This window comes from Chrysoperla carnea, chromosome 4, assembly GCF_905475395.1.
Source record: "Chrysoperla carnea chromosome 4, inChrCarn1.1, whole genome shotgun sequence".
In the NCBI taxonomy this organism is placed as follows: domain Eukaryota; kingdom Metazoa; phylum Arthropoda; class Insecta; order Neuroptera; family Chrysopidae; genus Chrysoperla; species Chrysoperla carnea.
The window spans coordinates 29,840,642-29,868,505 of NC_058340.1; the positions used below are offsets into that span (position 1 = coordinate 29,840,642).

The 27,864-nt window shown below is 28.8% G+C and overlaps 6 protein-coding genes across 6 annotated transcripts; 3 read left to right on the forward strand and 3 right to left on the reverse strand.

Moving 5' to 3' along the window:
- Positions 1-2,846: 2,846 nt before the first annotated feature.
- On the reverse strand, positions 2,847-4,148 carry LOC123298433. The gene is made up of 3 exons (XM_044880432.1): positions 4,053-4,148; positions 3,924-3,985; positions 2,847-3,494 (listed from the first exon to the last, which is right to left on the reverse strand). Exons 1-3 carry the CDS (start codon positions 4,085-4,087, stop codon positions 3,292-3,294), a joined length of 300 nt encoding a protein of 99 aa, XP_044736367.1. The 5' UTR covers positions 4,088-4,148; the 3' UTR covers positions 2,847-3,291.
- Positions 4,149-4,492: 344 nt separating this feature from the next.
- LOC123297306 lies at positions 4,493-5,737 on the reverse strand. Its single transcript, XM_044878914.1, has 4 exons — positions 5,579-5,737; positions 4,932-5,311; positions 4,717-4,851; positions 4,493-4,659 (listed from the first exon to the last, which is right to left on the reverse strand). Exons 1-4 carry the CDS (start codon positions 5,693-5,695, stop codon positions 4,548-4,550), a joined length of 744 nt encoding a protein of 247 aa, XP_044734849.1. The 5' UTR covers positions 5,696-5,737; the 3' UTR covers positions 4,493-4,547.
- On the forward strand, positions 5,387-8,198 carry LOC123297305 (DNA repair protein XRCC3). The gene is made up of 6 exons (XM_044878913.1): positions 5,387-5,527; positions 5,846-5,962; positions 6,156-6,365; positions 6,529-6,671; positions 7,013-7,222; positions 7,366-8,198. The coding sequence occupies exons 2-6, from the start codon at positions 5,860-5,862 to the stop codon at positions 7,564-7,566; spliced, it is 867 nt and encodes a 288-aa protein (XP_044734848.1). The 5' UTR covers positions 5,387-5,527; positions 5,846-5,859; the 3' UTR covers positions 7,567-8,198.
- On the reverse strand, positions 8,103-11,369 carry LOC123297307 (cysteine-rich protein 1-like). The gene is made up of 3 exons (XM_044878915.1): positions 11,207-11,369; positions 8,527-8,679; positions 8,103-8,278 (listed from the first exon to the last, which is right to left on the reverse strand). Exons 1-3 carry the CDS (start codon positions 11,244-11,246, stop codon positions 8,238-8,240), a joined length of 234 nt encoding a protein of 77 aa, XP_044734850.1. The 5' UTR covers positions 11,247-11,369; the 3' UTR covers positions 8,103-8,237.
- Positions 11,370-12,832: 1,463 nt separating this feature from the next.
- On the forward strand, positions 12,833-18,480 carry LOC123298651 (beta-galactosidase-like). The gene is made up of 4 exons (XM_044880744.1): positions 12,833-13,000; positions 15,506-15,677; positions 15,871-17,601; positions 18,380-18,480. The coding sequence occupies exons 1-4, from the start codon at positions 12,833-12,835 to the stop codon at positions 18,478-18,480; spliced, it is 2,172 nt and encodes a 723-aa protein (XP_044736679.1).
- A 497-nt stretch (positions 18,481-18,977) lies between these two features.
- LOC123298652 (putative uncharacterized protein DDB_G0282133) lies at positions 18,978-24,458 on the forward strand. Its single transcript, XM_044880745.1, has 6 exons — positions 18,978-19,101; positions 19,418-20,652; positions 20,995-21,113; positions 21,459-22,670; positions 23,757-23,883; positions 24,413-24,458. Exons 1-6 carry the CDS (start codon positions 18,994-18,996, stop codon positions 24,456-24,458), a joined length of 2,847 nt encoding a protein of 948 aa, XP_044736680.1. The 5' UTR covers positions 18,978-18,993.
- Positions 24,459-27,864: the final 3,406 nt, after the last annotated feature.

Below are 27,864 nucleotides of genomic sequence, written 5' to 3' on the forward strand. Positions count from 1 at the left end.
CAATTACAAATGCAAAGATAATCCGTGAAGCAATGGCCTCACTTTAGCTCAATACACTTTTCCCAGCAATTAAAATCCCTACATATCTTGTTTATATTGAGAATTATTAGGCTTCTTACAATTCCTAACTAATAACTGTATAGAATACACTTCTTCATTACGGGCAAATCCTTTACCATCGAACCATTTATTTAAGTTGGAAAATCGAGCGATGTTGATATTCTAAATTGATTTTGTCCTTTGCGCGATTTTTATCTTAAATTCATGAAGCTCAAACACTGAACTAAGTTCACAATTGACCGTCATTTTGTGTCTTGGTTTCTTTTACACACGTTATCCAAAAAACTGACGTCATGACTTAACATGTAAATTAAAGTGACTTCGTCTTCTTTAGAGCCGATTCCTTCTTCGCCTTTCATTAGGCTCAGAAATAATTGATTTGAATTTTATCTCAGAAATTTCATCTAATCAATATACTGAACTGCTTAGAAAAAAACTTACAATAAAATTTCTTAGATCAGCAAGCATTCTAATTTTCCTGGACCGGTTTAGTCATTAAATCCGCTAGGTTTCTTAAATATACTAAAATCTTTTTGATTTGAAAAATGGGTTCAAAAAAAAACAATTGCTTATAATGTTTTATAATTATTCTAGACAAACTAAGCGAAAAAACGCTCACCGATTTTTGATACGTCATTACCATCCAGAACCTCGATTACAATATGAAATCACAAAACGTGTTTATTTGTTGAATAGAATGATGATAAAATATTTGTTTGATATCTGAGAGCAAACACTCATTCTCCGCTACCACTGTTCGCAACTGTTTTATTCGGCTACGTCCATTATTTATTATCTTGTTGTTAATAAAATTTTAATTATTTTTGAAAGATTAGGTGATATATGAAATTATTTCCTTGAAGTTATTATTAATATCACAGTATTTATATTAAGGGCGAAAGTATTTATATACTGAAAGGATGTACTAGGTAATATGATAACTTATTAGCTGGAGGAGAACTCTCAATAGCCATAATTTTTTTTAAGCCACCCTATAATGGGGATTAAATTTCGTAACTGTCCACTAAGATAGTCAAATTAAAATTTATTTCTGGAAAGTAACATGACGATATTTACATTTGGATAAGAAAAGTAGGATTTGTACAAATTAACACGTGAGCGTGATACGAATTCTTAGTATTCGATTTTAGAAGATATAAATATGTATTTATTCACCGGTTTTCGAAAAAATTATTTTTATTGATAGTGAAACGTACATAGTTTACGCGAAAGATGCTCCTCAAGTTCACACCTGTAATCTACTTTTCAGTCCAATTTTTAACACTTTTGAGGTCAGATGATAAAAAAAAAATGAGTTTCATTCGATCCGAAAAAGAAAAAACACAAAAAATATGTCCATAGATTTTCGGATAAATCATCTTTTAAGTTAATTTTGACCCAAAAAATACGAAAATCAAGATATGACAAAAACTTCTGAAAGTATTTTTCTAGATAATGCTCCTCAAGCTGCTGAAATTTGAATATATTGAGAATTCGATTCGGTATTGTCCTAAGGCCATAATTGAATATTATTGTTGATACTTTTCTAAAAACTTTTTCTTTACTTTTGAACTCAGATTACAATAAAAAATGAGTTTCATTTAAATCGAAGACGAAAAAAATTTGGATTTTTTTGAATTTTCTTAAGGGCTCCCTTTAAAAAATCTCAAAAAACGATACAGAATATTTGTCCTCCGATTTTCGGAAAAATTTTCATTCCAATTTTGACCCATAAAATACGAAAGTCAAGATGAACAAGTGAAAACAAACAATTGACTGAGTTAATTGCTGAAATACCATGCATAAATAGTGTTGCAGATTACTCTATCACATTGCACATACATATACAATTTATATAATACATACTATACAATTTACGCCTAATTTGCGCCCTCGCGGGTAAATGTTTCAAACAAAAGTTGTTTATTTTTTGATAAGGAACATTTTTTACATTTAAACTTTTGTTCTATCTCTAACGGTTTACAAGATGGGTCCTACGGACCCATAGGTCAAGACCCAATTGAACTATGTTGCTCATTTACGAACTCGACCTCACTTTTTACGTCCTGAGTACGCTGTAAAAATTTCAACTTGATATCCTTTTTCGTTTTTGAGTTATCGTGCCCACAGACGGACGGACGGACAGCCGTAAATGGACTAATTAGGTGATTTTATGAACACCTATACCAAAATTTTGTTGGTAGCATCAATATTTTTAAGCGTTACAAACTTGGGACTAAACTTAGTATACCTTGCATATTACATATATGCATATGGTTTAAAAAGACGTCTGAAACGTAGTTTTCGAGGTACACAACCGTGAAGCTGCATACAGACGATTAAATTTTGAATTTGGAAAATTATAGTAGGCTGCAATAAGGTCGTATTTTAAAATCCATAAATATAATTCACTTTTCAACGTAATTTTCGTTACTGTTGTGGTAATTATCTTAGAACATAAATTTCGTTCGAATGAAGACAAAAAAAATTTGATTTTTTTCGAATTTTCTCATGGAGTGCCACTATAAAAAATCTTATATGGTAATTTTGAACCGTAAAATAGAAAAATTAGGTTTAAGAAATATGCTTAAAGAAGTCGCTAAAAAGTACATTATATAATTAAAACACAGATCGAGAAAAAAGCATACGAAGATATTCGATCTAAGTATATCCTGATATTCGTATGTTCGAAATCCTCCTTTCTAAAGGCGGCAACGTCTCAAAGAACTAAAGTACTCAATCTATCTGAAATTAATAAATGAATGGGATAAATTAGTAAACGACAGTTAACCAAAAAAATTATATTTATCAACCCATGGCATAAAACCAATGTTTACATTATTTCCAATTATTACAACTGCATTTTTGACTTAGACAATGATTTTTAAAACAATGAAAGCTAACAATATATACATTCTGATATTTAAAACATTACTTTTAATCATTGCACCGACAATGAGATCATGTCAATGAGAATTAATTCATTCCTTTAATTAATATATGAAATTACTTTTAACAATCATAAAAAATATTGATTTACAGTTACAATTAATTACAAAAAATATTTATATAATATACTCAGGCTGCATTCGTTCGTTTATTTATAACAAAAAGATGCTTCCACAAGAGTTCGACGTTTCATACCATGTTATATAACATTTTATAGATAACGCCATATCGTGTTACCGCCATGATACTGGTAATAAACGAACGCAGTCTCATTTAAAATAGTTAAGCATTTACAGTATCACTTTTGAAAATCACTCCCGTAATATTACCATTTCTTTGTATAAGACATTTTTTATTATCAGATTCTAAAGAAATCACTGGTTGACGTGAATTAGTTGAATTCGATTGATTACTTTCTAAATGACCAGCTATTTCAGCTAATACTACAATTAATCCACTTGCTGCTGTTGAAACATTTCCTTTCGCTGAAAAATAAAAATACATTTATTATGTCGTAAATTTCAGGATTTTTCTACAATAAAATGACTCGATTTAGGCAGTTCTCAAGAAAATGCGTTTTCTAACAATGATCTTGAAATGTTCCCTACGGAACTAAACTTAATTTAATATTTTATTAAAAAAGCATTTGTTTTTTTTTTTTTAATGATTGATTTGGAAAACTTATCAAAACTTGATAAATATTTTCCTGTAACAAAGATTATTGCCTCGAAATATTGTATTTTTACTCTGAATTCTTGATTAGGAAACATTTTTATTGACCTCGAAACCATTATTGTTAGCATATACTTCAAAGTTTTTAAACAAACACTATTTTAGAGCTTATTAACAGGCAGAAAAATTTATAAATAGTATAAAATAAAACAATATTTGTTAAACTGTTGAAAAAAAAGTACCTCCAAGGCATAAACCCAATTGATCTGCAAATAAACATCCAGTAACACCTTCGTGAGACAATCTAAAATCAAATTTATCATTTTTAAGTTAAAAAACATTAATACCAAATATGTAACAATAATACTTACATATCGTCCATAACTTTGTCTAATTTCTTTTCCATTTTCTTTAAAAAATTTAGTTTTTTAAACAATAACAAATTATAATGACATTTGACAAATATTTTTCTGTGAATAAACTCGACATAAACGTAGTACGATTGTCACAAGTCACTACACGTATTTAAGCAGCGTATATAAAATATAAAGCCTCTGTTGCAGTCATATATTTTACAAATTCAAGACCATCTCTGAATGCTATGTGTTGTTTAAGGAAATTGCATTTATGCGTTTACTAAAAACCCGGGTTGTAAATCATACCCAAACTTGATTCCAATGTCAATCACTGCCAATCCTAAACATTGAGTTTAGTTGTGGTCTAAAGATTCAATCAATGCAATTCATATAAAAAGTATTTATTTATTTAAAGTTACAAAAATACAAAGTGAACAATGATTTTTATTGCTATCGGAATGAGATTCTCATTTACATAAAGAAGGAATTTTTATATCATGGATATCACAATTATCTAATTAATTCATCTGTGTTTGATGGAAGACATAATTCCAGTCCCATATGATATTTTTCCAACGAAGCAAATGCTAACTTTTTATGATACATTTGCATTAACTGAAAACTGTAAAAAAATTTTTTAGAACCAATTTAACAATTCAATAATATTATGGATAATTACCCTGAATTTAAAATTAACTGACGAGCTGGTAACTGGCACTCACTGGAAGCACATTCAATAGTTTCATACTTTTCGGTCTCACAAAATTTTACAGCTGTTAATATTAAAGCAGATCCTACTCCTTTACGCCTATATCTGTGAAATAAATGAAACATAAAATACAATAATTGTCTTTTTACTCTCTTAAAATATCATTTACTATAAATAGTACTTACTTTGTATCAACTGCTAATTTATGTAACCATGCTGAATAATGTCTGTTTCTATGTCGATCAACAGAAACAGTCCCAATAATTTTTCTTTGATATGATCCCATATCCAATTTCTTAAAACTAGTATCATTTTCTGAGATTATAGTATATGCTATGTCTTTTGGATGTTGTGTAAAAAAATAGGGCTCTAAAGCTTCGGCAACCCAACAATATTTTGAGACTGGTCCTTGATGATATTCTGCTACTCGCATTAAATGAGAAGCATATATGGATAAATAAATAATCAATAACACTAAAGGCACGGCAAGTATACACAGTAAGAACGGAACTCCAAGAAATATAAACATTATTGCTGCTGTGAGGACCACTAGTTGAAATGTAATCTGAAAATTATTAAAGAATTGACTTGTGTAATCTGAGATTATTTTTCGAAACTTTAAACAAGTTGGTGCTTCTGATCAAGTAAGTTTGGGAGATATAAAAATAAAAGAATCAAGTTTAAAATAACAAAACAGGATTAATTCAGATGAATGTGAGAAGTATATATAACTTAAATAAGTACTGGAGAAGAATTGAAATTAGATTTATTTAAATATCAGGTAAAAATATTATTACGGTTAATAAAAATCTTAATTAATAAAAATATTTACTTCTCTTGTACACGCCGTCCAAAAGGCTGTTGGTAAATTTGATAAAATTCCTTCTTTAAGCACTTCATTTGCTTGTAATTTATCATTACTTTTAAATTCTCTTATTACAATATACATTTTTTATCAAACGTTTCAAAATGAAAGTGTCTATTTCTTAATTAATTCAATGCTTGCGCATGTGTATTTTTTGCTGTACCGAATTTAAATTTAATCTGAGCACACAAGTTCATGCATTCATCGTTTTTTCTGTTTCTGTCTCTATTTCAGATTTAAAAATTAAAATGTCGCCTGTTCTGAAACCTACTATTATCCAGCGGAATAATTCTAGACACCTGGTGCCACCTTTAGAGAATAGCCGCCCAGTTTTTCGTTTGGAAATAATGGGTAAATTATTTTACTATGACTAAATATATTACCAGAAATATTAAATTTTCTTATGTTTCTGCCATTTTCCCACACATATTCAACAAATAAAGAGAAATTAAAACCTTTAATAAGATTAATCAGACCTCTTTTTGCTTAAAATTGTCCAAATATTACCCAATAATTTGTTTCTTTTTTTTTCCACTATTAAAAGACGATGCTACTTTGGAATTAAAACTCAGATTACATGGACGAACAATTAAAACTGGATGCAAAAATATTGATAATGTATTAAGTAATGGAGGTATTCCTGTGAATAGTATTGTAGAAATATCAGGTGAAAGTAGTTGCGGCAAGACGCAAATATGTTTACAATTAGCTATAACAGTTCAATATCCTGAAGAAATGGGTGGTTTGGATGCTGGTAAATTATTAAGATCAGTTTATACATTCGCTTATTAAACCTACGGCGACCATTTTGAGTAGCGATGTAGCTTCGCCGTGCATTTAAAAATCGAATGTATATACGCTGACATTAAAAAAATTTGTAAATTTAAAGGTTTTGATGTAAATTATGATTATTTTAGGTGTTATTTATATTTGCACTGAAGATGCATTTCCGTCTAAGAGACTTTCTGATTTATGCGATGAATTTGTTAAGCATTTACCGAAACCACCAAAGAATATAGATTTTGGAAAAAATGTATTTGTAATACATGTTTATGATTTGGTAATGGTTTTGTTTCAATTATATATTCCAAAGCTTTTTAGGCGTTAGTTTTTAATCTCTCTTTTCTTTTCTCAAAGTAAACACTGGATCTGGATTTTTAATCTAAATTCATCATAGTAATGAATCCGACTACTAGCTCTTTTTTTTTTTAATACAATTCAGGACTTGATACCAAAACTTGATCCAAATTCTTTATCATATTTATTTGGCAATAATTGTGTGATCTGAGTACCTGGTGGTGCTGAATTTGATACAAACGTTAAGAAAAAATCCTAATGTTCCAAGAAAGAAATTGAAATTTTGCTCAAGTTCTATTTTATAAAGTTTTGTCCTTTTTTCAGAAACAATTTCAAACGTGTCTTTTTGAACAAGTACCTAATTTAATATCGCGTATGAAAATTGGATTAATTATTATCGATTCAATTGCTGGCATTTTTCGTTATGATTGTGACATACCATGGGTAAAAAAACTAGAAATTTTAGAAAAAGTAGCCAGGAAATTACATGATTTTATTGCTGATGATTATGTTGCTGTGGTTTGCGTTAATCAGGTAAGTTGTAGGTGATAAGAGCGAAATCTTCGCCTTAAAATTTATGCCTTAATAAGTATAAATTTAATTTGAACAAAGTAACATACTAAGTGTTAGCAGGTCATATTCCCTAACAAGAACTAAATCCAATAATTATTTTCTAGGTAACGACGCAAATTGAAAATGGTGTAAGTAAACTTGTCCCCTCATTAGGTGATTCTTGGGGGAAACATGTATTAACAAGAATCGAATTACAACGTAGTCGAGATGAAACTAATCCTGAGCGTACTTTCACGGTAACTCTTGATCGAGACATACCTGGAGGAAGTTGTAAATTTACAATTCAACCTTATGGAATAATATAATAAGTATTCAACATAAAAAAATATTTTAATAAAAGTCAGAGTTATTGTTCATACGTAAAATATATCATACAGGTCCGGTTGAATATTTTTTAGTATATTTCGCAGTAGACTTGTCTCATTTAATGCCTTTAAAATCGCATATCCGTCAAAAATTTATTGACCATTTTGCGTGTAATATATAATTTGATATTTTGGATTCAAATATGATAGGGGTGTATAAGGGTCATGTAATTTAGATGCAAAGAGGAAATATATTATGAAATTTTCGCCAAAATTGACCCCTTTTTTATGACATACTATAATATAAAATAAAATAAAAGTTGAACTTACCTATTCATCAGTATTAATTGTAGAGTTCATTGTGATCAATTCTCTTAAGTAACCAATCCAGATTCTTCTTTATGTCTACCACATGGTTTTGATTGGTCCTTGAGAATTCTCGCTTACCTCTGGACATTTTTTGTCGAAATTAATAGTATTACTTAGTTTTCTACAAAGCCGAATGTGATAAAAATTTACAAAAAAAAAACACATACTTTTATGAAATTAATTTATTAAAATAGTTATATAATAAAATGAACATGTTATGCAATCTTGTTAATGGGGGAATGTAATGTGTTTATAAACTAAATAAATAAAAAATAACAGTTTGTTTAAATTCTTAATGTTAATTATTTATATACATAGCTTTCAGCTCCTCCACGACCAAAACCTGTAACATAAAAATTTTATTTTAGTTTCAAAATCAACTTGTCCACGTCCGAAAACAAATACTTAAATATTTTGTATTAGACTTGGCGACACAAATTTTCAAGCCATTTGTCACAAGTATGACGATACTTTAAAGCGATGTGGTCATTTTCCTTTTAATAATTACGTAATTAAAAGTTGCAATACTTAAAACAAATAAGTTGAAATATTGTGCCAGTGTCCACAAGACGACATGATTTTAAAATTTACCTCCAGGTCCGTAAAGAGCTGAATAACATGGATTGTGACAGTATGGTTTACCCTCATGTTCAGCATGTGATCCTGGCACTAATGTTTTATTACATTTTTCACATCGTAGACATCCACTATGCCAATCTTTACCTAATGAGGTTTTACGCTCAGCTGCAACAAAAAAAGAAAATAATTGTAATATTATCTGTATTTTATTCTGAGTGATATTAATTCTTCACTTTCTTTGAAACTTTCTATTTGAAAAGTAAAATTACACCGTTATCATTTCAAGTTTTTGTGTAAAAACATGTATGTTAAAACATGTGTTATTAGTTAAAACGTTTATAGCATATAATATTATTATGCAAATTTTGATTTTATGTAATTAAATTTTTTTACATTTGTATGCAATAAACCTTCCCCCGAGATTTATTTAAGGCCCACGAATTGTATTAATATGCTTCGTTGAGACGGATGAATCTTATATTGCATAAAAAATACTAATATTGTATTTTAGCCCAGACTTGAGACTCCATTTATTCTTGTATAGTTGTCAAGGCTATTATTAAAAGTTTATTGTAAAAAAATGGCTTCTGAAAGAATGCAACTCTGAACAAATTGAGGCTACTTTCTGGACTGGTAATTGATCTCTAACAAGGTTAAAAACCCAAATGCACAAAATCAATCTTACAGATAATACCAGCAAAAAACTATGGAGATCAGAATTCACATACCGTTTAAAGGTGGAGAAATCTTCCTCTCAAAATTACTCTTGATTGAGGAAAACAAATCGGCAACCTGTTAAAACTTTCTGAAAGGTTCGATTGCAAAATAATCAAAAATTTTTTAAATATTTCTAAAAAAGGAAGGTCTATGATCGTGTCCGAAAAATTGATTTTTCTTTAGTACTGGTAACTTGAATGATATTATTTCAATATCCAATAAATTATATTAGTAAATTAATATTCCGGATATATTGTTTACAAATATGATAACGCACGGTAATTAATAAATTAATAACGGTGAATTTGTTTACATGCTAGTCATTTACATTTATTTATTTACAAAACAATACCACTTAAAATATAAGTACTTCGTAGATATATTTATCCATATTTATTAAATAATCAAAAAAGGAATCGGAGATCATTAAACTGTTGACTAAATTATTTAAAAAAAATTAAAAGTTCTTAAAATTAGCTTAAAACAAACAATTGACTGTTAATTATTGAAATACCATGTATAGACAGTGTTGATTACCCAATCGTTTGTTTTTTTTACGTCATATAAGTATAGAAAGATAGTCACTCTCGTGGTGTCACACACACATAACTGATATTTTCATACTGTATAATGTGCGCCCTAACGGGTAAACAGTGATGTTTACGAAAAAAATGTTTCAAACAAAAGTTTATTTTTTTATAAGGAACATTTTTTACTTTTAAACTTTTGTTCTATCTCTAACGGTTTACAAGTTGGGTCCTACGAATCCAAGATTCAATTAACCTATGTTGCTCATTTACGAACTCGCCCTCACTTTTTACGGCCTAAGCACGCTATAAAAATTTTAGCTAGCTTTATATTTCTTTTCGTTTTTGAGTTATCGTGTTTACGGACAGACGGACAACTAGAAATGGTATAATTAGGTGATTTTATGAACACGTATAACAAAATTTTTTTCGTAGCATCAATATTTTTAAGGGTTATAACTTGGGGCTAAACTCAATATGCCATGATATATTTCATACATGCTATAAAAAGATGGCTGCATATCTTATATCCTCTTCCGTTTTAATTGCGGAAGAGCCTTGTTCTTTCTCTTATGTTTAAGTTACGAAATATGACACTGAAAAATCAATAACGTTCGCGAGTCAAGAATTGAACTCTTTCTTGATATTTCTAGGGAAGTGAAATAATTAATATTAACGAAGAAAGTATCAAGATATGACTACCTATTTACGATATTTAAATCACAAATCAATAATTGCTTGATAGCACTGGCTCTACTAATAAACAGTTTATTTTTATTTGTTCTAATCTGATTGTTATTATTGTAATTCTATCTGATTTTTAAACAGCTCGAGACAAGATAATCTGCACGGACACTTTTTAAAAATATATATTAATTATATTTAGAATGAGATCTGTGTAATTAGGTTACACAAAATGCTAATGACCACTAAAAAAATTAAACGTAAGTAAATAAAACTTTAAAAATTATATTTTACATTCAAAGATGAAAATCATCTAACAGAAATTACGTTATTTTTAAGATTAATTTTAAGTTTAGATTAAATGTAACTTTAATTAACCCTAAAGTTTATTCACGTGGAGTTTTGTTACGTCATGTTTAATAACACCTGAATATTAGTCGATTCTTCACCTTTCTTGTATACTTCTGGCTGCGCCTTTTATGCGAGGATAAAATGCAATTTTTCCCAAATGATAAAAAATTATGACATGTATTTATGACAGAAATGAATCCAATTAAATTTATACTTTAATTAAAATTACATATGTAAGAGATAATTTTCAAAATATTTTTTACTCAAGTTAATTCAACTTAAATTTTATAAGCTCAAATTCCAAAGTTTTCAAAGATTATAAATTCCAATGATAAGTAAAATTTACATAAGATTAATTTGAGTAAACAAATTAAAAAGTAAAAACCAATAAATATTTTTGGTCAAAAACTTACCAAAATAAACAGGTTTCTCACACTTTGGACAATTTGGCATTTTGTAATAATTAATCAATTAGTGAAATCGATTATCAAATCCTTAATTACAAATCGTGTAATTTACACCGAAAAAAAGTAACAAAAACAACCACTATACTCCGTAATCTTTATATTATTAATGAATTATAAAAAAAAAAATTATATATTATCATAACATTCATAACTAATAAAAACACGCCTTTACTTTATACAAAGTTAAATGTTTTTTTGGTGGGGCTCAGTAAATAATAAGAAGTTAAATGCATGTATTTTATAAATTGAAAACCATATAAAGAGCATACCTAGTCGGCCAGACAACAACTTTTGCATAAACATTACCAATTACGTTTTACAAGTTCGAATGTCATTTACTTAGAATAATTATTATTTAACACTATACATATAAATAATAATTTGTAATATGAATGAAAAAAAAAGTGGTTTTATCCAAAATTAGTTGTAATTTACCAAAAATAGTATTGCTGTAATTATAAATAGAAATAATCATTTTCACAGATTTCACTGTATAATTATTATACAGGCAGACCCCTATTATTAATTAATTTGGTTTCTATTTTTTTTTATAATCACGGTCATTAAAATATTTAATGATCTTATTAATTATTGCAAAACCTATATTTGGAGCAAAAGCGATAAATTTTTATAGCCAACAATTTTCTTTAATTCATTTCACAGACATGTAGTCGGAACAATAAAATCAAGTTTTCTAGAAAAGAAAGACCCAGTTCTTGTTCGTTGGGTGCAGAATTTTACTTCTTAGCAAAAAATTTCTTAGGTGAATGTCTATTACTTATATTATTACATTATATATACTTAGATTATTGTTTGAAAATTATAAATATTACGGCCCTAAATTCGGTTTTTCCCATTACAAATATGAATAAGGTATGATAAGTTTCACTCAATCTATAGTCTTTAAACATTTGAAATATTGACTGTTGAAAAAATTTATACTTGTAAATACGATAACCGAAATTCGAAAACTATGGTAGAGGTACACTTTTTCTAACTATCGTAAAATTCTTCTCTTCAATTTTAATCTATCATAATTTTGATGTAAACCCTACCATTTTATAACATTTAAAAAATATCCAAATTTACCTTCTGTTAGAACTGCGCCCAGGATATTAAATGTCCGGTAATCAATTATTAAACAGCTCACGTAAATTCATATAAACAAAAGAAACCGTTAAAAAATAGTTATTCCTTATTACATAATATTTATAAGCTAAGTCATTAAATGTCTACGCAAACAATAACGTTATTCTGTTCATACTGACACGATTTTATTGCATCATAAAAACCATTAAAAAAGTGAATAGTTTGGGACAATGAAATCTAATAGAACGTAAAATAAGAGATAGAAAAAATAGAAAATAGCAAACCAAGTTCCATGTAAACAAAAAACTGCCTTTCTAAACCGCTCTAAACCTATGCTAAGATAATATTATAGTGAATACATTACCAAAGTGGTCAATTTCGGCTCCTTGGTGTCGGTTTGAAGGAAAAAAGAATCAATGGTAGAGAAAATAAGAATAGGGGGTCTATGATAATAGAAAGGAGTCTACGGTATCGAAAATAAGAATGGGGGTTTATGACATTAAATCATTCTGCGAGCAGATAGGCACCGCATTATTATTGATCGAAGAGACCCAGCGAATAAAAATTATTGGACAAGGACACCGACAAAAAGGGCAGGTGGTAGATGAACGAAGATTAAAAGGTAACCAAATAATTGTACTCGAACCACTGGTATAGTTGAATGTTGACTTACTATTTTGGCCTAAAAAATTGGCAAACGTAGGAATAAATGATAAATAGAATAAGCTTAAAGAGTGGTCATTATTATTTTGATCGAACCTCATAATTTTATTTGTCTATGTAAGAGAGGAATCTCTTCGTTTCAAGCAAATCTACTGATATAAATATTATCGAAGATAATAAATGAGAACTCTAGGATATGTCGAAATAAATTTCGATTTTTGCCCCAATTCCTAGATCAGTTTTTTGTATTTTTAAAAATACGTATTTTCGACTACAAAGTAGTCATCATCAGTAAGAATTAGCTAGTGAATATTACTCTTTGCTAGTTTGGTGGCGGACTGCACGTTGAAAACAACGTAAACTTACCGAGAATCTTCAACCTGTCAGCATCTTACTTCTGACATTCAAACAATAGAAAATAGTACCTGTATATACTCTAACATTGATTGTACGTACGTGGACTGATTCATTGTTCACAGGTTAAAAGAAATACCGGTTTTTTGAATGATATGTGATGACCACAAATGAGCTCACCTTCTTCAAAAAGTTTCTATAATTCATTTATATTCATTTTTGTTAAAAAAAAAATGAATTCAGATACATTACCTACAATCATAAAAATTCGTAATTAGGTTTATTAACTGATAAGAAATTACTGTAATTTTTATTGCTGAATAGATAAATACATTTTGTAATGTACTTAAGTAGTACCTAAGTACTTTATTTAAACAATTTTTTTCATGTATCTATATCTAAAAAAAAAAAGATCTAGATTTAAAACAAGTAGTTCTAATTACACGAGAGCCATTAAAGATGTAAGTGGTATAAGAGTACGTTTAAAGATCAATTTTTAGAAGGCAATAAGGCACAAACAGAACTTTTTATGGCTTTCTTTTAGCTTGCTCTCTAGCGAAGGGTGGCTTATTCTTTTAGTTTACCCTATTGGCGTCTTTATTGCACAACACCGTAGTCCGTTCCGTTTTAGATTTCGTATCTAAGCTGTATAAAATTCGTGGAAAAGTAAGGTTTTTATGACATTATTATCACCGTAAAAAATTTAATGATTTGATCTTGGTGAGGAATTTTGACAATATTTTCAAAGTAATGATATATACCTTCCCCATTTGCCCATTTGCATACGTATTTTATGAACAGCCCTTAAATGAGAGCGAACAATAAAATTTCTCAAATTTTATTTTACTATCAAACTACGAGCAGCGTTTAAGTAGAGATATATTACCGAGTTTCGTGATCATTGACCCAGAGGCGAATTTCCATTTGGCAAAGTAGGCACGTGTCTAGAGGCGGGAGGTTGCAAAGCAGTTACCAAGTAAGGTTACAAAATTACACAGTACATCTAGTAGTTATAGACAGACTTGTGGTTGAGCTTCAGAATAGGCGAGAATTTTACAGAAATTTTACTGTAAATTTTCGTTTTTTAAACAGTTTGACCAATTTGAACACTGAAGAAGTTCAAAATAAAGCAAGTATGTCATTACCTAATCATCTACATTCTTATATTTAACATCGATAGTTTGAGTCGGAAAACTGCCCCAGAAAATCGACCCGATTTTACACGTTCTAAGAATCAAAGAACTTGAAACCAAAGAACTAAAAAAATATCTTTATTGATAGATTTTTATTACGGGAGGCGCTAATTTTTTAAAACTGCCTACGGGCGTAAAATACATTGATTTTTGATATATTGCGGGTAATGAATGAAATGAGAGGTCAATTCTAATATAATACGACAATGAAATATTTTTAGGAAATTAAATAAAAAATATTGTATAGTTATATTTCTTCTACGACCTTCAAAAATTCGCAATGAATGTTTAAAATGACTCATCGGCATAATTAATTTAAATTGTCTGTTTATTCATAATAATAATCATAATAATTTTTTTTCTTATCCATTCTGAATGTCAATAGAACAAAATATGAAGTTAATAAAGTTTTATTGACAAAGTGGTGTCAATTATACTCGTCTTAGATAGTGGTTAGAAAGTTTTTAATTAGAAACTAATATTAAATATCCATGGCCCATGATATGAGCTCGATGGATATAAAAGATATTAATTATATCGTTTAACGAAAAACAAGTATGGATTATACAACAATTGGCCAAATTTTTAAGGCATTCAAATATCTTGCTTTGGTTCATGATCCATAGATTAGCTACCAATTGCTTTTGCTGGATGCCTGCCACCGGCAACACCGAAGATATGCTGCCGGATCATATCGTAACTATTTGGAACTCTCGTTGTTGCGGTATGCTTGCCAATGGGAAGCATGCCCAATGTATCTGGCAAAAAACGAATACGATAATAGTGCGTGAAACCTGACCAGGAAAACACGAAGTAATAACTATTTTATTGATTCTTGGATCAAAGTTATCTTTCAAATTAATTACCCAAAATATAAACACTGATATTTCAAGAAATGTTTGTCAAAATAATATATTTGATACTTTTTTCCATTTTAATGTTCAAGAGTTGTGTTTATTGTAATTACTTCAGCGCTCCAAAACAATTTATATCTGGTGAAATGCATTATTTTCGTGTACCTCAACAATTTTGGCGTGATAGATTAGAAAAAATGAAATTGGGTGGAATTAAAGTTGTATCATTTCCCATTAATATGTTTGTTCATAATCCTGAGCCTGGTAAATTGATAAGTTGTTTTTAGTTTAAAATCAAAATTCAGTCGAAATGTGAAAAAAAAATTTACCTCAAGGAAATCTATCGATAAAAGGAAATTAAATTTGTATAGTGACGATTCCTATGATACCATTAAGTTTTATTACACACCTGTTTTTGATTATTTGTAGGGTAAATTAATTCCTTCTTTCTATCAAGGTATAGAATACACAACTGAAGTTAGTTACTTAAATTTTTTAAAGTTAATTAAAGAACTGAAAATGGAAGCAATTATTAAAATGGGACCATTTATAGACGCTGACTTAAGTTTTGGTGGATTAAAACCGCATAGCATGTGGAAACATTATGAATTGACTACAGATTTCATCTGGTTACGAAATGATGAAAATAAAAATTATCTAAACACAATTTTAAATTCAGTAAAAGAAATATGTCTATCATTAGTGGAAGATTACTTTGCAAAAAATGGAGGACCAATAATCATGTTACAACTAGAACAGGATTATGGTCATGAATCTGGTCTATGTAAAACAAACACTACATGGTTACAACTTCTAGAAAAAACGATCCGATACAATTGTCATTACGATGGAATTATCTATGTCAGCGATGCAAACTCCAGGAACAACTTATTATGTGGAGGTTATTCGGATTCATTAAACGGTACAATCCATTTACGGGATGCGACATTAGACAGTCAATCAATAGCTAATTATCATTGGAGTTTATTAAAAGCAAATATAGGAGAAATAATTGGGAAAAAGACTCCATTTTTTGTTTCAGATTTCCCGTCAGGTAAAACCCTCAGTTGGCATGATAGACCATATAACACAAATTACACCGTAATTAATAATTTAATTCGGAAAATTTTATCTTCTGGTTCATCTCTCAATTATTACATGTATGTTGGAGGAACAAATTTTGGATTTTTAGCTGGTGATTCAGGGCAATTTACTCAAGGTTATATAACTTCCTACGATAATAATGCACCAATCAGTGAGTCGGGTGAACTTACCAATCAATTTTTCGAATTACGCAAAATAATTAACGAACATTTTAATACGAAAAGTAATTCTTCAGTGCGAGTGAAACCAACATTACGAAAATATCCATCAGTCCATTTAGAGCCGGTTGGTTGTATGTTATGTGAATCGGTGAAATATGAAGTAGCTCGACCATATGCGGTTATAGCGAACACTCCTTTAACATTTCGTGAATTGAATCAAACTTCGGGTTTCGTACTATATGAGACCCAATTAAAATTTCAACCGGACGAACTGAGTATTTTAGAATGTATAGGTGTAGTAGATCGTGGCTATGTTTATTTTCGATATGTGTTTATGGGATATTTTAATCGTTTTACTCATTTTAAAATTACATTAAAACAGCCTAATTATGGGGATTCTCTACAAATACTTGTAGAAGATAATGGTCGTTTATCACATGGATTTCGTTTAAATATGGATGTTAAAGGTATTACTCGACCTGTGTATTTAGATGGTCGACGACTGACCAATTGGACAATGTATCAATACCCTTTTTCTTACGCACCTGCACCATATATTTCTAAGGATATGGTTAAGTTATTTGCTTATATTGAATCGGCACCAGCTGTTCCATTAAAATTACGAACACCTATGTTTTATCGAGGGCAATTTTATCTAAAAAATCCAACTCTTAATGGGAACAGTACGTATATCGATATGTCAGAATGGGGTAAAGGTATTGTTTTCTTAAATGGTATCAGTTTAGGACGATATTGGTCTATAGCTGGACCACAAGTGAAATTATTTTTACCTGGTGTATATCTATTTAAATACGATTTAAATGTTTTAGTTGTGTTAGAATTAGAACGGCCTCCTTTGAGTGAAAATTTTGATTTAAAATTTAGTGATGACAGAATCATGATGTTTAGATCCGCGAAAAATGGTAAATCTAATTCTAATGATTTTACAATTTTTGCCATTATCATTTTAGATTACGTCTATAACATGTATTTTTCGTAAATAAATTTTAAAATATTATTTAATGTTTTAATAATTCAAATTTTATATCTGTTATTATCTGTCTTATAATTTTTGACTTGATTGGTAAAATTGCAAAATGTTTGTGTTCTTAAAAAAAACATTACGTCATTACGTGATCAAAACTCGAAGTTTAAAAAAACAAGACTAAATAAATGGGCATTATTTGGGGCAAAAAATAATATTGATTGTTTTAAAATTTAAAATATCAACGACATAAAATAATACATTACCACAAAAAACTTGGCACATTCTGTACGTAATATGTTATAAATAATATGTACTTCCTGACGTTTTTCTAATTCGATCATTGACATGAAAAAATACACCATATGTATAAAGCGGCTTAATATTTGTATAACTTAAACTGTTGCTATTAGATTTAAGTATAGTAAGTAAAAGATATTACAATAGTTAAAACAAAATTCATTTCTAGTATCAGAAATTTTCTTACGTCTGCATAATCAAATGTGAAAAACAAGCCATGACAACGACAAAATTTTGAAATTAAAACGAAATATTTAATATTGTGTTAAATCTCACAAAATTGCTATGAAGCTGTAAAAGATAAAAGATGCATCTTCCATTTTTAGGCTAACAAAATGAGATTAAGAGTACTTGAGAAAATTTCTTTAGCTAGCCAGACAATTTTTGGAGGAAATGTTTATATTGGTAAATATTAGGCCCAGCTTTCACTGGTAGACCGCCGGTGAATGGCATACTAAACACACAAATACCAAAAAGGCAGTTTGATCCCACAAGTGCAAGCTTCCTCCAAAGCTAAATCGTCAAAATTTCGTCTAACTACTAGTGTATTTTTCAAATATAAAAATTATTTAAATTTAAAATTTTTTTTTATAAACAATATTATAGAGAAAAAATTAATCTCAGAGCATTTGAATCTTTAAAGAATAACCTATTGAACCCAATTTTATTTAATTATTGTTTTGTTAAATCAACTCTACATTGTAATATCGAACAAAATTTCACCTAATTAATTTGCTATAACAAATAGAATAAAATATTTGCAACATAAATAACAATCAAATTACGTTTGCCAAAATTCCCTTCCCCAATAATGTATATCAGTACAATTGCATAACAATAAATCGATATCAAAATATCGACTGTTTGATTGTCTTTAGTAGGTCTCTTCTGTCACACACTAATTATTTATTATGGTATTGTTATAAGTTCTTAGAAAATGAAGAAATAAAAAAAAAATTATTAATAACTTTAAATCCTTTTAATAAACTGTTTTTTGTGTTAGTTTGAAAAAAAAAATTATTTAAAAAAAATGACAAAACTTATAAATATATTATTGCAACGTAACGATTGTAATATTCCCTGGGGATTTGAAATTCAAGAACGAAAAAATGCTCAACAATCAATAGTGATTACTCGTGTAAGTATAAGATTTTTGTCTACCCAATAAATTTCATTTCTTAAATTATTTTGAGAGGTTTTAATTAAGTGCATGGCTTGAGTTATATAAAGAATCAAATCTTATCATTGTGTCAAAATAATGATACCTATACTTTCAAGAACTCACCCGTATTTGCGAGCATGCCATAAAGACAATTTGTAAGCAGTAAAAAAAGATGCTGATTTAAGCCCCCAGATTTCTATCTTGCATCGGTAAGCTTTTGCTTTGCATTGCGCAACAAAAATTTTTTTGGGGCTCGTATTATTTTTTCTCTTTTATTTTTTTATTTCTGTAGGTTTTACCCAATGCTGTATCAGCCTATAACATCCATCGAGGTGATTTTATTCTTCAAATACAAGATCAAAGTGTTACCAAATTAAGTGATAATGAAATAAATAATTTAATAAATAAACCCGCAAAAGAATTACGTTTAATTATTTTACAAAATACAAAATCAACAATAATGCCTTCAAAAAATGACTTGTCGACACCTACAGCTTCAATTCCAATAGCTACATGCCAGCATTCCGAAATTATTCTATCAAAATCTTTAGGGAATCCTCCAACCAAACCACCTGTAGTACGTTTTCCACGACAATCAGTTGAAAATTGTGCTCCGTCTAAGAAGTTAACACAAGAGCCAAATTTTAATACACCATTTTATAAACCACAAATGCCAACTTATAAAAAATCAAACCAGACAGACGGTAATTCAAATGAAAATAAGGTCCATGATAAAAAACTACAACCGAAGAAGATTCTTCGCGAGTTTATTCAAAATAAAGATGGTACATTGAATTTAACGGAACGTGTTCCAATATCACATAATACAAATGTACGAGAATTAGAAAGAAGAAAATCGTTTTTTGAAAGTTTTAACAATGAAAATGTTCCAAATTTGTTATCTAGGAAAAATAGCATCAAAGCAAATACAACGACTCAAACAGCAAATATTTCAAACTCTGATTCCAGAGTAAGTAAACCAAAACCAGAATCGATGCATAAAATACCCGATAATGTACCAAGTGCAAATGATTCAAATTTTGATTCCCGAAAAAATAACTCGATTACCAATCTTCTGAAATCGAATGCAGAAATGAGAAATGACATGTGTAATGATTCGTCAGTTGTTAATTACTCAAATTTGGAAGAAAACTGTGCATCAAAAACGGAATCATTGTACAAAACCCCACAAAATGTATCAAAAAGTATGTCAAATTTAGATTCTAGAAAAACCAATTCAGTAGCAAATCTATATTCAAACACAGAATCAAAACATGATGTGTTGGACGAAAATTACTTAAAATTGGATTTCAAAGAAGATAATAAAGAAACAACATATAAAATACCAGAAATTCTATCACAAAGTGTTCCAAATTTTGATTCTAGAATAAATTCTTCAGTTTCAAATCATAATTCAAATACTAATTCGAGACAAAAAATGTTTGAAAGTTTATCGAATAAGAATATTCCAGATTTGGATTCTAGCCAAAATAATTCAATTGCCGTTTTTAAACCGAATGCGAAATCGTTTCAAAATAAATTTGACCCAAATTCTCCAAAATTGAAACAAAATATGTTGAATACTCCAGAATCTATACATGAAATGCTAGATACCTTATCGAACGACAGCTCTTACACAGTTAATTACAGCATAGAAAGTATTCAAAATCTTGATGAAGTTCAAAGTTTTGAAAATTTAAGCGAAGGACAAATTTTTATACCCCAAAATTATTCACTAAGTTATAAAAATATTGATAAGGAACGCACGGCAAAAACAACTAGCCCGTTTCGATGTTTTTCTGATAATTTTTTTAATTTAAATAATCAATTCAAAAATCAAATACAACCGAACTCGTCTCGACGCAATAGGAAAAGTAAGTGTGATGTAATTATGACCGAATGTTTATCCGACGATGAGACGAATAGTGTAACGGCTGAAATGATCACAAATTTAACGTCCGAAGAAGATGTTTCAAATGACGATGACAGTTTGTATATGTACGAATTAATTAACGATAATGTTATGTATGACACGAAAATTGTGTCAAAAAATGTCGTGTATGATAATTATGTTGAACGAAATTATGGTCCTGATTTCCAAATGGGTCCTATGAATAATTTTTCGAATAATGAAGAAAACAACTTTGGTGTACAAAGCACTACATTGACTTCAAATCAAAATAATGAGAATAAGAATTTGCAATATTTATCCAAGGAAAACTACCCAATGCCCAAAAATGAAATGAGAGGAACTTCAACTCACATGAACAATTTTTCGAATAATGAACGAAAAAACTATAATTTGCAAAATAATGAAATCATTTCGGATCAAGATGATGAACGTAAAAATGTACAAAACTTACCCAAGGAAAACTATCCAATGCCCAAAAATGAAAACAGAGGAACTTCATCTTATATAAACAATTCATCAAATAATGAAGAGAAAAATTATAATTTGCAAAATAATCAAATGGCTTCGAATCAAGATGAATCTAATCATGAATCTAAAAATATGCAAAGTTGGGAAAATTATACAATGCTTAAAAACGAAGTGAGAAGAACTTCAACTCTAGACGATTTGCAATATTTTGATGCATACAATGATGTCAGAAGAGTTTCAAATCAAGATGACTCTCAATATTTTGATGCCGAGAATAATGAAAATACAATAACTGTGAATCAAAATAGTTCCCAACAATTTGATGAGGAAGTCTATGATGGCAAAAATAATACTCCAAACTATGGAAAGACAAATGCTAATACACAAACAATTTTGTATGAAAATAATTCCCAACAGTCTAGTAAGGTAAATTACGATGAACGCAACAGTGAAATTAGAACACTAAATCCAAATAATTTGCATCATTCGAATAGCCAAAATTATGGCAAGCCAAATAATGAAATACGAAGAAGTTCTTTTGAAAATAGTTCACAACATATCCCAAATAACCCGCAGAATTTTGGTACCCAAAATTCTAATTTGCATCATTCAAATAGCCAAAATTATGGCAAGCCAAATAATGAAATACGAAGAAGTTCTTTTGAAAATAGTTCACAACATATTCCAAATAACCTGCAGAATTTTGGTACCCAAAATTCTAATTTGCATCATTCGAATAGCCAAAATTATGGCAAGCCAAATAATGAAATCCAAAGAAATTCTTTTGAAAATAGTTCACAACATATTCCAAATAACCCGCAGAATTTTGGTACCCAAAATTCTAATTTGCATCATTCGAATAGCCAAAATTATGGCAAGCCAAATAATGAAATCCAAAGAAGTTCTTTTGAAAATAGTTCACAACATATTCCAAATAACTCGCAGAATTTTGGTACCCAAAATTATGACATGCCCAAAAGTGAAAAAGAACCATATTTGACCCAAAATGATATGCGACAATTAGATAGGGAAAGCTATGAGAAAAGAACAGTGGATTATGTTGATAATCAAAATGATGAGATGAAAAATTTTGCAAAACAAGAAACTTCGATTCAAAATAACATTCAACAATGTGACAGAGGAAATAATCAAATAATGACTTCGAGTAAAAATGGTTTACAAAATTTTGATAACCAAAATTACGAAAATCCAAATTATGAAAAACAATCAAGAATGGATCAAAATGATGTCCAACAATATAGATTGGATAATTATGGCTGTCGAAACATTGAAAGTTTAGCTCCGAATCAAAATAGCTTGCAATATTTTGGTAATCAAAATTATGACAAGCCAAATGATGTCTTGAGGCATAATAATGGAGAAATAAAAAATGAAAATCAAAAAAGTTTTAATCCACCTAATTCCAATTATTTTGATAGAGAACAAAGCAATTTTGAAACTATGTCAAAAAGTGAAATTAAAACAATTTCTAATCAAAATAATTCGCAATATTTTGATGAGCGTAACAGTAATTTTACAAATAATGGAAATAAAATTTTGAATCAAAATCATTTGCAATATTGTGATCAGCAAAATTATTATGGGCCAAATAATGAAATGCCAAATATGCAAATTAATTCGACAAGCTTTAATCAAAATAATTTGCAATATTTTAATAGACCCAACTATAATCCAACTAATCAGATATCAACTTTAACCCAAAGTAACTTGCAAAACTTTGATAGAGAAAATTATGTTACATCAAATCATGAAAATACATTTTCCAATCAAAATTATGTTGAGGAGCGAAACTATTACTTGCCCGATCGTGGAATTCAATCAAATTCAAATCAAAATAATTTCCAAAATTTCGAGAGACAAAATTATCAACTCAGTAATGATAGAAGTATGAAACAAAATAATTTCCAACATTTCGAAAAGCAAACCTTTGTTCACCCAAATGATGAAATTCAGCGAACTATGAATCAAAATAATTTGCAAAATTTTGATGGGTCATATAATAACTTACAAAACAATGATATAAAGACACAGATGAACCAAAATAATTTCCAAAATTTTAATAGACCAAACTATAGTTTACCAAATAATGAAATATCAATACCTTTGTACCCAAATAATCAACAATATTTTGAAAGTGACAACAATGATTTACGCCATAATTCTACATCTTATAATCAAAATAATTTTCAATACGTTGATAAGAGAAACGAAAATTTATTTAACCAACCAGTGTATGGTAGTGAATTTTCAAATAATTTTCTAAGGACTGGATTGAATGCACCGAAATTACCAAGTATTCAAGAAAATCAATGCGGAAATTCTTACTTATATAATGTTCAACAACAGAATTCATTCAGGTATGTTGTTTAGTCTAAGTAAAATAATCCTTAATTTTAATTGTGAAAAGTTTATGAGATTTTAATTTAAGTTGCTCTCATGATTATTTATAGACTGATCTTTCATACTCTTATTTGATTGCGCTCCGAGTAGTGAGCAAGATTTTTTTAAATATTAGTTTTCTTTTCTGTCGTTGGAATAGCTTCAAACGACAAAGTAGCCAAAGTAGGAGCTGTGAAATAAATCATATTTCCTTTACCACTCGTGTTTACTCCTCGTTTAAAAGAATCTCTTTTTTATAATAATAATTAACTACCTAGAAATTTCCTTTAGAAAAAGATTCTCAATGAAGGTAGTCACTAATTAAAGATGGGATCAGCAGAACAGGTTGATGTTAAATGGGGAAATTTTTGAGAAGGGAAAAATTTAAAGCTTTCATTAATTCTGGAATGATAAGGCGGGATTAATCTGATAAGCTTGATACGGAGACTTGTTTGCAATCTGAGCACGGCAAAGTTTTGGGTACTAGTCTGCTTTCTTGTCCTTCAGCTGTGGCTGTGGGCGTATTGGTTTTTTAAATTTATACGAAAGTTAAAATTAATTTATGTCTTACTTTATTACATTTCACTTTTATTTGTATAAATTTTGGATAAGAACTTCAATGAATTGTTAAAATAAACAAGTATATTAAAAGATTTTGCCAAGAAATTACAAACATTAGCTTTTTTAGTAAAATTAAAAGTATTTTATTGATTAAATTCATGGTCTGTGAATATAAAATGATTAAATAACAAGTTTAGTGGTAATTAAAAAACTTAACATTTTGGGCATTTATTTTTTGAATCCATTTTTGACGTTTTTGTACTTGGAAGTAAAAGTAATCGTGTCGTAACCAGGTATATTTCTCTCCCTATGGATAGAATATTAATATTCGAATAATCAATTTTTTCGTGAAGTTACAAACCATGTTTTCATCTAATTTATTATAATCGGCTAAAATTAATATTAAATAACGTATCATTTACATTTTTCATTTTCTGTAAAATTTAAAAAATTAGAATTGATAAAATTATTTAATTTCATGCAAATTTCAATTATTATCATAGATAATAAGAATATTATTAAGTCGACATGTAATATAATTTATCTAACGTTATGTCTTTAATTTTGTCTGTGAAGGTTAAATGTACTCGGCCATGAAAAAAATAAATTTTCTTTTAGTATGTCTCTTTAATACAATTTAGCCAAGGGTGAGGCTAATTTGTTTCTCGTACAGATCATTTAATCTCAAACTAAACATGATAAAATTAAATGTCAATAGAATAATGGCCAATTTATATGTGTATCAAAGAAATGGGGCTAATTACATTTTGTTTTATCTTTGATTTAATTCTTTTCTTATCTATAGAAAAAAACTGTAACTTTAGATTAATCGGGGCAATTATTGGTGTTCTATATTTAAATAAGATGACCTACAATTGCCAGTGGGGCAGACTTGCGCATTATATTCTAAAGTTTCACATTTACCAACAATAAAATTTATGCTAAGATTTAAGCAAATAAACTCGTGCCCTTGAATTTTTTAACAAGGCTTAAACTGCTGCTTAAAAATGGACATGCAACTTTAAAAATCCGGCTTTAAAACTTGAAGGTGTCTCGATAATCAGAGAATTGGTTCTCTCAGAACTGTGCAATAACACATTATTTTATCTTCCTCTTTGCATTATTTCAAATATTTATTTTTCATTTTTGGAAATTTACGCTAATTGTACAATTTCCTGCGAATATTTCGTAGACATGGAAACTAAACCTTTCTTCTTTTTTTTTAAAACTCCAAGCTTTATCCTTTTTTAACTCAAGCGACATTGTCCAGATTAAAAGTTTTTTTGTTTTCCGTGATAATTTTAGTTATGGAAATACGTCGGCACTGGAATAGAGTCACTAGTCTTATCGCCATTATCTGAACTAAGCGGCAATCTTCGTCATTCTACCATGACCCCTTTTATTTTACCAAGATAGTTACATCTTTTGCATGGGTCAATGAAAATTGCCTTGTTGCTGCTCTCTTCCGGCAAAAAATCATCTTTCTTTCTGTTACCCTTTACATTACTATGATTGCTCTCACAGATCTGCGCCAGCAAAGCGATAATGCATTATTTTTAGCATTCTAAAGTCAGTAATTCTTCAAACAATTTTTAATTTTATATTTTTATTTTATCAACTGCTCATGTTTTTTTCGAATTATTACTTTGGGGGCGACCCAATTATGTTATTTTAAATTCTTTTTTTTTCACAAAGAAAAGTCATTAACGTTTTACTTTTACAATTCAAACGATAATGATATTATGACTAGAAGCGACAGAAGTAAATAATGAAAATTATATTTTCATTTTAATATACTCATAATTTTATGCCAACATTTATTAAGAAACTAATAATATATTTACTGGCATAAGTGAGAAGTGTGGGGGGAGAGGGGAAACATGAGAGACATCGAAAAATATTGAAATGATATTTATAAAATTTTGTTTTGTTGTTTTATAAAAATATTGTGTAATGTATTTATAACACATTAGTGTTAAAATTAACATTCTATAATTTGTTTATTTATTTATAAATTTTCTGATGTTATAAAATTTAAAATGCATAATTTTTTTTTGATGTTTATTTTATTCATGTAGTAAATGAATTTTATGATGACAATTTAATTGAGTATGCAAAAAAAATTACTTCAGCCAGAAACGTCAATGATTTATTAAAAGTTATAACATTTAATAATGGTGATTTGGTCGTTTCGGAAACGTATGAAAAAAAAAAAAAACAATAATACATTAAGTAATCATGAGAAACCTGTTTTCACCTGGTTCTTGAAAAATTTGTCCGTCAAAAATTCGTAATTTCAATATTGCCTTATTTCCAACATGTTCTACTCTGCGATAACTTTTGACGAACTTTTACTGAATTCAAAACTCTACCTGCTTTGCTTACACAACGTTTTTTCTCGTGATAGAATTATAATTCCTTAAAACTCTAAAAATTTATGGAATCTTTACAAAACTCAACCAAAGTAATCTGAGAAATGTATATTAATCTCAAAAGAGTAATCGGATCTCTGAGAAAAATCACCGAATTTCGAATCCCAATAGCTCGTTTGAAAACTTGTCCCTAACTAGTTTTTGAAGTATAAAATTTCCGTACGAGCTTTTTGGACCAAATATTCCCTTTCCAAGCAAAATTGGCACTTCTGGATTTAAAATTCTGTATCTTTTGAAATAAGCATAGCACTGAATTTTATTTAATATCGTTTGAAAACTTAAACTGCCTTCTTTTAAGTTCTCGCATATTGTTTTGTAAAAACTTTTATCACTCTCCCATTTTTCGTTTTTAAAACATGTCATGTATGTAACGAATGCTCCATGCTGCAAGGATGTAATTATATAATGAAAAATGATTTCAAAACATGAAAAAATAAAATTTGAAACCATTATTTAAAAAAAAATTGAATTGAGCCACACTGTAAATACAATGTAATAAGCCAGACATTAAATATAAAATTTATTCGATTTAAATAAAACTAAAATCCACTCTACACGGAAATGCTAATATAAAAATAAAAATCTTACTATGTTATCGTTGAGTGAAAATTTAGTAAAGCCCACACAAAACTCAACTCTGTCTGTCGAGTGTAGTTGGAAAACACGTTACCTATTTATTTTTTAAAATAATTTTTAAAACTATATGTTCTATGAATCGATAATTATGACAATATTTTTTATGTTTCTATGAAATTTTGCACAAATAAGTTTTCAGTTTTAATAATTTTAAATAATGTTTTTTTTTTTTTTTTCAAACAATGCGGAAATAATAAGTTGTTCACCTATTGTTAATGGGCATAGCGCCATAAATGTGGCTGTCGCATGTGTGAAAAAAATTGTTAAATTCATATTTTGGATACGAAATTTTTTGCAGAAAATATAGTGATCTAAAAACAATAAATATAC

Coding starts and splice junctions, on each gene's coding strand:
- LOC123298433 (XM_044880432.1), bottom strand. CDS start 4,087: ATGGAAAAGAAATTAGACAAAGTTATGGACGATAT. Junction 3,986..4,052: donor GACAAAGTTATGGACGATAT/GTAAGTATTATT, acceptor ATTTGATTTTAG/ATTGTCTCACGAAGGTGTTA. Junction 3,495..3,923: donor ATTGGGTTTATGCCTTGGAG/GTACTTTTTTTT, acceptor TTTATTTTTCAG/CGAAAGGAAATGTTTCAACA.
- LOC123297306 (XM_044878914.1), bottom strand. CDS start 5,695: ATGTATATTGTAATAAGAGAATTTAAAAGTAATGATAAATTACAAGCA. Junction 4,852..4,931: donor AAATTAGCAGTTGATACAAA/GTAAGTACTATT, acceptor TTTATTTCACAG/ATATAGGCGTAAAGGAGTAG. Junction 4,660..4,716: donor CAGTTAATTTTAAATTCAGG/GTAATTATCCAT, acceptor ATTTTTTTACAG/TTTTCAGTTAATGCAAATGT.
- LOC123297305 (XM_044878913.1), top strand. CDS start 5,860: ATGTCGCCTGTTCTGAAACCTACTATTATCCAGCGGAATAATTCTAGA. Junction 6,366..6,528: donor AATGGGTGGTTTGGATGCTG/GTAAATTATTAA, acceptor TGATTATTTTAG/GTGTTATTTATATTTGCACT. Junction 6,672..7,012: donor TAATACATGTTTATGATTTG/GTAATGGTTTTG, acceptor TCCTTTTTTCAG/AAACAATTTCAAACGTGTCT.
- LOC123297307 (XM_044878915.1), bottom strand. CDS start 11,246: ATGCCAAATTGTCCAAAGTGTGAGAAACCTGTTTATTTTG. Junction 8,680..11,206: donor TGAGAAACCTGTTTATTTTG/GTAAGTTTTTGA, acceptor TTTTTGTTGCAG/CTGAGCGTAAAACCTCATTA. Junction 8,279..8,526: donor AGCTCTTTACGGACCTGGAG/GTAAATTTTAAA, acceptor TTTATGTTACAG/GTTTTGGTCGTGGAGGAGCT.
- LOC123298651 (XM_044880744.1), top strand. CDS start 12,833: ATGGGGGTTTATGACATTAAATCATTCTGCGAGCAGATAGGCACCGCA. Junction 15,678..15,870: donor TGTTCATAATCCTGAGCCTG/GTAAATTGATAA, acceptor CTTTCTATCAAG/GTATAGAATACACAACTGAA. Junction 17,602..18,379: donor GTTTAGATCCGCGAAAAATG/GTAAATCTAATT, acceptor GGTAAATATTAG/GCCCAGCTTTCACTGGTAGA.
- LOC123298652 (XM_044880745.1), top strand. CDS start 18,994: ATGACAAAACTTATAAATATATTATTGCAACGTAACGATTGTAATATT. Junction 20,653..20,994: donor TTTAAACCGAATGCGAAATC/GTTTCAAAATAA, acceptor TCGACGCAATAG/GAAAAGTAAGTGTGATGTAA. Junction 22,671..23,756: donor TAATCAAATAATGACTTCGA/GTAAAAATGGTT, acceptor TTAACCAACCAG/TGTATGGTAGTGAATTTTCA.